Raw genomic sequence first — 10,164 nt, forward strand, 5'->3', positions numbered from 1 at the left:
TGATCCCAGGGCCTTGACTGCCTATTGACACACCTCAGAGTATGGACGCCAAACAAATTAGCATCAGTCAATATTCTCTCCCTCCTCCTGCCTTCAGCCTCCTGACACAGCCACCCAAGTGCTGCTGTGTTTTGCTTCACCTCGAGTCAAAACAATAGAGACGATAGTGATGATGATAGGAAATGCCCGCACTGAGTTTTAAGAGGATGTTTAGTGGGTTGGGGGTCGAAAATTCACATTTCTTGTTTGTGTGTAGATGGGATGCATAATTTGGTTTGAGGGAAATCAAATTCAGAATTGGACCCATTTCACCCTTTCTTATTTCTCATGTTTGTGGTTTAGGGGATACAAGCTGTCCAGAGGAAGAAACCTCTGCTAAAGACATCTTCTTTTTTTGTCTGAGCTAAATGTGATAATATAACTTCTGTTGCATAAAAGGTGCTGGGCAGTGATGTGGAACAACACTTCAAATATGCTAATCAAACATATGGCACTTCAAGGGATTGCTGTTCTTGTCCTACGTGATAAAAAGGTTACTTGGTTTTAAATGTAATTTGAATACGTCCGAAGGCTGAGGCATGCGCTTAAAAAATCGTTTGCATACGGGAAAGCAGGGATTACACCTGTTCTTCTTTTTCTTCTTCTTCTACTTCTCATCCTCTCTGCAAACTCTTCCTACATCTCCCTCTCTGTGCTGAAAGCCATTACAGAAATACAATTTCTAATACCTCTGCACAGGTCTTCGATCGACTGCAAACAAATTTATATTCAGGTGGTAAACAGAAAGCTGCAGAGATTTATTTATTGAGTGTGGAGGAAAAAAACAAGCTAGCGTGTGAACCCTGAGTAACCTCAGAGCTGACATGAAGATGGATCAGTGCACCCTGCAAATGCATGGAGAGAAGGGATATATTGCACTCAGTCATTCAGCACATCGCTGCCTGTAGAATCCTATTAACTCCAACAGCTGGGACCATATTCCTGTGTTGTAAGAATGCAGTTATAAATTGTTCATTACGCTGAATTATTCTGAAATTACTGCCGACTTAAAAGACATGTAGAGATATTGTTTTAAAAATAAAAAAAGAACAGGAACATGTCGTTTTTTAAAGTTCAGGTTGTTAAGAAACGTTACGAGTGGTCGTTTTGTACAGTTATCTGAGAAACAGTAAGATAATATATAACAATATTAATCAGAATAATAATGAAAAAATTCTAATAAACAGTATGGCTTTCAATTAACAAACTGTGTTTTTCATTGATTGATCGCTGGACAGGAAAAATATTTTTTAAATGAATTATAAATAAGAAATAATGAAAGGTATAATATTACAATCATGGCTCTTAAGTGATCATTTGTTTAGCGACTAAGCCAATCACAGGAAACATGACTGATAATAATGATGAGGCTTTTCTTTCTCACTTGTTGGGTTATGAACATATAAGATATAATCTCTTCACTTTGGATTTAAAGCAAACTAATGAAATGGTTTGGAGATTAAACACTACATCGGAGTATTTGTATATCATTATAGATGTATTAATTCTCGTTACAATGTATGCGATGTTGCAGACCGAGCAACGTATTTGATTGCCAGTCTTCAGGAAAAGAAAACAACTTTTGCTGCACTGTGGAGCACATTGACATTTTCACTCCATGAAAGCATGCGTTGCGTCTCTATGGGGTTGTACCAAAGCACAAGCCATGTGGCATTATGCCTATTTGCATGTTTGAAGTCAGTGTACATAGGTGCAGTCCTGGCCTTGGTGTATTATTCCTCTCTACATGTATTTTTTTGTTTATGTCAATCAAGTTTCAATAGCATGTATAGCGCTATTTGCACATGGATACAAAAGTTTAACTTGGTGATACATGAGTAAACTCGCCGATGTCGAAATAAAAGAACAGTCTAAAAAAACTGATTGTTGTGCTCTGCAGACGAACACGCCTTGTTGTTTTTGGACAGCTTATCCAGCAGAGGAGCTAGTTTAACCAAAAGATAAACATGTCCTCTGTCAGTTACAACTTCTTGATCTCCACTCTGAGACGTTTTTTGTATTTGTTCGAGGCTAATTACAAATCTGCTGCCACTGAACTTCTAAATACCAGCTGTCACGACCTCTGAACCCATTAAGTGTGCCTTTCACATGACCTAAGCCCTTTGCTAAAGAGGGCCTTGGGTTTTCAAGAAGCCTTCCCAAATTTGCATAAACCATTAGCTGCATCAATGTCGACCTATATTATGCTAATTTAGCTTTGGAAAAAGAAAAGCTGTTCATTGTTGTCGTGAAAAATAATTAAAATACCAGAGTTTGACCAGCAAATATATTTATGTTGGGGTCAACAAACTCTTTATTGTACAACAACGTTTGACGTCATAGCCTACCTGTTTGCATAGGTGAGCGGCCCATGAAGGCCCTCAGTATCTGCTGCTGCTGATTTACTTCCACACTGCATTTGGTTGAGTGTGGGTTTTGCTACGGCCTGCATGGTGCAATTCGTTGTGCTCGGACACCATTAAAATGTTGACCTAAAGTGAGTTTCTCAACTCTGTTTAATCAGTGCTGTCCTCTCTGATGACAGAGATGTCCAGCTATTGGCCGAGACCAGGAGGGCACGTCATCTCCATCAATCAGGGACTGCTGTTTCTCCTCTGAGGAATGTCCCCACGGTCGTCCAGCCGCCTGACCATGCGTTACTTGGATGCATGAGAGGCCGGGCATGAAGTGCAACCCCGTCCAATGATTATGCAGGCAAGAGGTGATAATGACTTCCTATCAAGAGTTAACGGCCGAAGTGGAGAGTAGCCCTCTGTTCACGGACTGCCGCCGAGCCAAAGAGGTCATAAACCGGGACCTGGACTGCAGGACGCATCCTGAACTCGGCAGTCGTGATGAGGAGAGGGAACAGGAGGCGAAAGCCGCCTCACGAATTAATACACCGCATCCCCGGTACTCAACTCTCTCCAACAGTTGCACCTTTTTGGACAGCCCTCCTCCTCCAGCGTGCGATACTCTCCAGGGCTTCTCGGCACCGGCCTGCCCCCACTCGTCCCGCGTCCCCTGGCGGTGCAGGGCGCAGGGGCACGGCTCTCCGGGACCCGAATACTGCGCGTCAAATAACAACGAAACGCTACAATCCGGTTTTGGCTCACTAGCCGAGCAAATTCAAATCTACTCACGTAATGGCCCCGAGATTCACGTCGCCATGGGGAGTTCAGCTGGCTTGGACTGTAACGTGGCGCATATGGATGTAAGCAGTAAAACTTTTGAGTGGATGAGAGTGAGAAGGAGTCAGCAACGGGCGGGTAAGTTTTTTTGTCAAGGGAGACTGCGCACGAGAGAAGGACACAATTAACCTTGATACATTCATGTATTCAGGTTAGATTAGTTATTGCTGGAACTTTAAGCTTTGGATAACTTCCATAGTTGGGAAAGTTTGGTCAAAGTTTTCTCTTCAAGCTAAAAAAAAAAAAAAAGAGGGGAAAAAAACAGCTGACGTGTTTTGTGCGTCACCGCGCACCATTTCCTCCGTCACCAACATAAAGTTGAATTAAAATAATCTCCCACTTTTTAAAACAAATCAAAGGGTTTGGAAGACGGTATGTTTAGTCGACGCCACATTTGAATATGCACATGAGGACTCGGTTATTATTTCCTTAACGTTTCGATGTTACTGGAGGTCGGTTATTTAACTTCGTCGATCCACCTTCTGTTGCAAGCAGAACCTAAACAGCCAAAAGTCTGCTTAGCCTCAGTGTATATTCAACTGGAAAATAATCCATTATTTACCCTTATCCTTACTAACCAGTAGCCGTTGAATAATGCAGCAGACCACTGGCTGTCGAGACTCACAGGAAGTTGAGTAAAACTTACTCTTAAGCTGGAGTGCTCCCTGAGTATTGATTATGTGTCTGTTTGTAATGAAAGCCCTTGTGTATTGATTTCAGTTTCCAGCACCTTTACATGTGTCCACCTTTTTAACATAATTGCTGTCACAGATCATCATATCCCTGACTGATGAGTCCTGGCAAGAGAGCCCTCAGAAGAATATATCCCAGGCTTAAAAAAACAAAAAACAATAGCCAACTAATGTGAAAAATGCCTATCAATCCTCAATTGTGTGAGTGATAGTATTTTATAGATCCATCATTTGATCAATAATGTCAGTTGACTGACCGGCTGCAGTTGGGCTTGGTTTCATACATTTTACATGGACGAAGATTGACTACAACGGTGGTCCAACCTTTTCCCCCCAAAGCACATTGTCTGTCAGCTGTAAGCGTGCTGCTGACCTACATGTTCAGTGACCAAAGAAGCAGACTGTTGAGGTGGAAAGGCCTGAGCTCTTCTGCAAGGACTGCAACAAACCCATGCAGCAACATTCCCTTAAAGGTGGACACATCGTTTCTGATGATTCTGCACAACGGGGTCAATGTGCACAAAATGTTACATCAAACAGTTTTGATTTGACTGCACTAAACTCACATTGGTATAGCTTTGGATTACCTTGCTCGTGTTCATTCATGATGTGCGTTCATACAGCTTGTGAAACATCATTTTGGATTAAGGCTCGATTACAGAGGCAAAGGATGACAAACATTGATTTTATTTGGAAAAGTGTAATGTTAAGTGATGCAGAAAGGATGGACTGAGAAAAAAAAATCAGATTAGTGGACAATGTAAAACATTGTTCTCATGATGAGAAGAACAGGTGACATGAAGCACTTCTGATTTGTCATATTGCCATTGGTTGACAGAAAACACAATACCACAATTTCTAGCTTTTGATTACCTCGAAATCTAGATGAGTGGGGAAACCGTTCAGTGATGGAGCCTCTTCTGGGAAGCAAAAGGTGATAACAACACAGTTCACTGGTCGAAGAGTCGTTTTATTCATAAAACACATTAGCCACTCATCTGAACCAAATCCGTGCACTTGAGAAAGTCATTTGCTCACACCCACCCACGCACACACATCTCCTCCGTTTGTATTTGTGTGACCTCCTTCTGCATCTCTCTGAAGGGGATCATCTGTAGGAGTAACTCATTAGCGCAAAAGTGTAACTTGAAAGAGAGTCATTAGTGAAAGTGTGCTTTCCTCTGGAGGTTGTATTGGCTTTGGCACGAAACAAAGTCTTGTGTATATTCTTCCATGTTGAAGGGCCTCCACAGACCTGCAACCTGATCTCTTGGCTCAGTGTATATACTCCCAGTGCGTCATTCTTCAATTATGCTTTGACAGCACCTGAATTACTGTGGGCTAGATGCCCAGATGACTGAGGCAATGTGTATCGATCTATCCCTTTTCTTCTTCCCTCTCCTTGGCTCGGAATGGCCCTTCCATTCCCTTTGCTGCTTGGCTATTTTTAAGCATGCAAGTCATTTCTCAAATATTTAGTTTGAGTCTTTTATGCCTTCTGGCCGGCATCAATTCTATTATCTTTGGTGCTATTAATCAGAATGTGCATGTGATTTGCACTCCTGAAAGCTGAAGTTCTTAATTACGTACACTTCCTCTGTATTGGTTCTTCATATTCATTGCCCTCTAATTCTTAGGCTCGGTTCCTTGACATTCATTTTCTTAAAACACAGATGTCGACATTCATCCTATAACTGACCTTTCCATCTGCTATGCTTTTGCAAGTGGCTAGAGGCCTGTTAACCTTCCACTCTATGAATTGTGGTGGGAGACATTGCTCTACACCTGGCACACTGACTCCATTATGCAGCAGCAGCACATTTTCTCAGAGGCAGAGACACACTGACAACTTACCACAAAGTCAGCAATGAACAATCAAGATATAGCTGCGGTTCCTGTCATTCATTGCACATAAGTAGCATAGATGATACTTTAATGTGTGACCCAGACACCTCAGAGGAAAAAATAGAAGCAATTGTCATTAATGCAGTGTTTGAAAGGATTTGTAAACTGTTAAACTGTCATTGACAGAAAGGCCTAAAGGCAAACTATTAATGATTCTGATAAATACAGTTAATGGACTGTAAATGATACAAAGTTGTTTTGAATCACCAAACATTTCTTTGACAACTTTTCCATATATCTGCAAAATACATCCACAAATGTTGTTCTATTTGGTGAACTCATCTCATTTAAATGCAGGAACTTTACAAAATGAATGTGAAACATTCAAATCTTTAACACTCAGAGGTATCTAAATCATTTTCAGGTTGTAGTTTGGGATGCTGTTGCATGAGATTGCATTGAACTGTTCAGGTGTTTCTGTTATGATGTTCTAGATAACACATAATTTCCCATCCACATGTTTTGACAGTTGCAACATATTTTACAATGTGCCTATAGGCTACTGCTGAAGTTGATATACCTTGGTGAAATATGTCTGTTAAACACACGGAAAAATAGCTCTGTGGTGAAGCCTTTAAATCAACAATTTGGCACAGGGCCAATTCCGTCACTTTCTTGGAGATAATATCTTGGAACGTCTGGATATTTGTTCAGCTCATTTCTTATCCAAACAAATTGTGAATACAAAATTTAAAAAAACATTATATTCCTGATTATCACAGAAATTACAAGGCCAGCGGTAATGAATAGTGGATGCATTTCCTGAGGATTTATAAAAGTCAAAACCACATATGCGTTGATTTAAGTTTATTATACAATAATTGTTGCTGTTTCAACTCTGGAAAAAATATCTAATATTATTTTCTGGACAACGGCGGGTACTTTTGTTCAGAAGGATTTGGGGGAAACTGATTGATATTGCATGACGACTGTTTTCATGTCCTCTGTTCCCAGCCAGGATGCACATGACCTGTGGGTTCAGCGTTGTTGGTTCGGACCTCGGTGCTGTCGAGGCTGGAAGCAGCGGCATCTTCACGGGTGACCATCCCACGGTACCCAGCGCCTCGAGGATCAGCTTTAGCACCAGGCAGCTGACCGAGCTGGAGAAGGAGTTCCACTTCAACAAGTACCTGACGCGGGCCAGGCGGGTCGAGGTCGCCAGAGCCCTGCAGCTCAGCGAGACGCAGGTGAAAGTTTGGTTTCAGAACAGACGAATGAAGCAGAAGAAATTACAGCGAGTCGGGCTGCTCTCCGACCCAGGGCCAGCGGCACCGCATTCACACGCCGACACTTTGGACACGTGCCCCTCTCGACCGTCCTCGTCCACACACCTGCCCCTGAACTCCTGAACCGCAGGACCTGCATCACGCGTCACACACGCGATGGCGCCCGCCTGCAGATGTTTTGATTCCCTTTTGCATCGGTTTCAATCAGGCTTCACTTTTATTTGCGTACCACGATGGATGCGTATCGTAAGAAGCGCAATGCCAAGTGTCTTCATGCAAGAACGGATAAAAACAATTTGTCATCCTCCCTCGGCTTCAGACTGGCGCTGATTTGAATATTAAAATTCAAGTCATTGCACCGCGCTCCTACCAATGAAAACAAGGAAACAAAATTATATTAATTGTCCATAGCAACTTTGACACTCGATTTGTTTATTTATTCGGTACAATTCATCCAGGAGTTGACTTGACTTGTGTATGTATTCAACCAGGCACGTGCCTCTTAGATTTGTTTAAAATAAAATAATATATTTGTATTTATTTAATGTACATTTCATCATATTTATTCTATTGGGAATATATGTTTTAGTTTGACTAATTATTGATTTCTCAACCAATTTAAGTTGCAGCATGTTTACATCTCTTTTTTATTTCTTTAGAAAGCTGTTGTGAATATTTTAGGAAACATATGCACCTGTTGTAGACAAATAACATCTTAAACATGGGGGCAGATAATTATCAGGCTAAGCAGAGTATTTAATGCTGCTTTAATGGTGTGTGTATTTTCCCGGTTTTAAGGTTTTTCTTCACGGAATTAAAATGCTGTAATTGACTGATAGATTTATTGATCACTCTTATTAAAAGTATTGATCCGTGATGATCCATCTATTTGAGGCACAAATCTGGGAGCATTTGCATGCATCTGTAACTGCATGTTAATGGAATGTAGAAAATTCACGGTCGGGAGTTGTTGCGTCTTTTATTACCGCGATATACATGCATCAGAAAATGATAATTTAGCCTGAACACTCATGCGGGAGAGCAGACAATAAAACGCTGTCTGCGCTGTTTTGCAGATCAACCAATAAATTGTGTGGCTCCAGCAGCTCCAGCTGCTAAATATTTCTTCGAGATTCACATCTCATCATATAAAGTAAATGATTTTAAACTCAGCCCACAAACACTGTTATGTCCCGATATCGCAATGGGGTTCTGCCATGTTAATGTCTATTCTAATATCAAGATATGAGGCCATCAGCCACACTAATTCTATGTAAGGGAATATTTTGTTAGCTTCCAATCAGCCGTGCTTGCATTTGATACAAAGGTAAATAGATCCAAAGCGGAAGTTAATGACAACAACAATGGAATTAAACCTAAAGCAGATGGGTGTCGCTTAGAAATATAAAGCGAAAATCAAAATGGATGAATAAGGTCCGTTTTAAACATTTAACAGGTGACCTCCTTGGAATTTTTATGAATATAATAATAACATAATTGTTAGAAGCAGTTGGACCTTCAAGCTAATATATGCAGTTACACCAGCATTCACCTTTCACCTCTTGACCTTTGTCTTGCCTCGGGACAACGATGACCCGGTCAGCGGCTGAGAGAGAGAAAGATGCACCATTAATTTGGATGACCTCGAAGTCTGTGCTTTCCCTCTCTCTTTCTTTCTCTGTAGTTCTTTCTTTCGTTTTCTCTTTTTTTCAACAACTCAGAAGGCTTTTGTTCTGGTGGTGGGTCTCTATGTACACACACCAATATTTCATCCAACTGAATCGAGGGGCGACTAGGCCGTATGATAATTGTTCATATTATAATTCCATACCAAGCCACATAAGCCACATAAGGCATTTGTTCTACACCTAGAGCTAACATAATTTTTGCCCTATCTCTTATTTTAATAAGCCCAACAATATGCTCCTGGCTCACTTTATAAACTGGATAAAAGAGTCTTTTCACCCAATAGGTTTTGGGATATAAAGCACAGATCTATTTTTAATTGCAAAGTTGAAAAATTAAAGTTACTTGAGCATACTGAACACTTAATAGGATTCCATGTCAGAGCCCGTATAAACACATTTTAGAGCAACTATTCATAACATGCATGCTGCTTCTATATTTCATGCATATTGTGTTAAATACTTTTAGAGGAATTTAGACATTAATCGCCTCCAAACAATATCCTTTACAATGTTCATCTCATTCATTTGAACTGAAAGCTTTAAAGTAAAAGAAGTTCAAACTTGAAGGTCTGCAGAGGAGCTTTTGACTGTGAAATCATTTTAATGGTGTATTTATAATTGATACAAATTATTTTACATGCAAGCTAGACAAAAACTGTGTTGAGCCCAATTTATTTTACATTTGCATTTAAACAAAATATAAACCATTAAGGTTGCCTTTCTCTAAACAAAATAGCACAAAGTGGAAAGCTTAACAAAACAGCCAAAGCGTCTGTCTTCTTCTGATGCAAATAAGTGTGCACTTGTGAAGGTTAGAGGATGACGATGAGGACAATGATGATGAAACAATGTGATGATAAAGCTTGTCAATATAAAAATGGTCTCTTGTGTCTATGTTACTAAGAAGTGTGTAAAGTTGACCTCATTAGAAGCTATTTCGTCATGTTGTGCAAATATCTTCCCTTGCATTACGTTACAGGCTGTGTGATGTGTGAGAATGCTTGCAGCAGGTGCGCAGTAGAAACTTTTAAAAAATCCAAACTTACTTCATCAGAGTTTCTGTATACAAGATTCACCTAGAAATGCACAACAATTTAAAATTGCGTGAGTTATAGGTATGATGTGAAGGTGAAAAGAAGAGTTGATTTATTTTTGGTGAACTATCACTTTAATTTAATTCTCTGGCAGCTTCAACATTTGCCTCTCAATTGATGAAAGGGAAACTGCATTGTTTGTTCAGACCTGACATTTAGTTCGAAAGCATTTGAGTGTGACCCTGATGAATTTGTGCTCTTCTGTAATTCCTTCCTGAAGACGTACGGTTGCTTCCTGAGACTGACGGCTGTGCTGTGCTTATACATAAGCAAACACATGGTAAATGGAAGGGAAATCAAACCAAAATAACTCAGCTGAAAATGCATTA

At 40.4% G+C, this 10,164-nt stretch overlaps 1 protein-coding gene across 1 annotated transcript; it reads left to right on the top strand.

Annotated features, from left to right (window-relative positions):
• Positions 1–2,708: 2,708 nt before the first annotated feature.
• hoxc1a (homeobox C1a) lies at positions 2,709–9,598 on the top strand. Its single transcript, XM_056424095.1, is given in 3 exon segments — positions 2,709–2,754; positions 2,757–3,308; positions 6,782–9,598. Coding segments are annotated over 3 exon segments (993 nt in total). The 3' UTR covers positions 7,177–9,598.
• The last annotated feature ends 566 nt before the right edge of the window (positions 9,599–10,164 follow it).

The sequence above is a fragment of the Pseudoliparis swirei genome, chromosome 9 (genome assembly GCF_029220125.1).
Source record: "Pseudoliparis swirei isolate HS2019 ecotype Mariana Trench chromosome 9, NWPU_hadal_v1, whole genome shotgun sequence".
Lineage (NCBI taxonomy): Eukaryota > Metazoa > Chordata > Actinopteri > Perciformes > Liparidae > Pseudoliparis > Pseudoliparis swirei.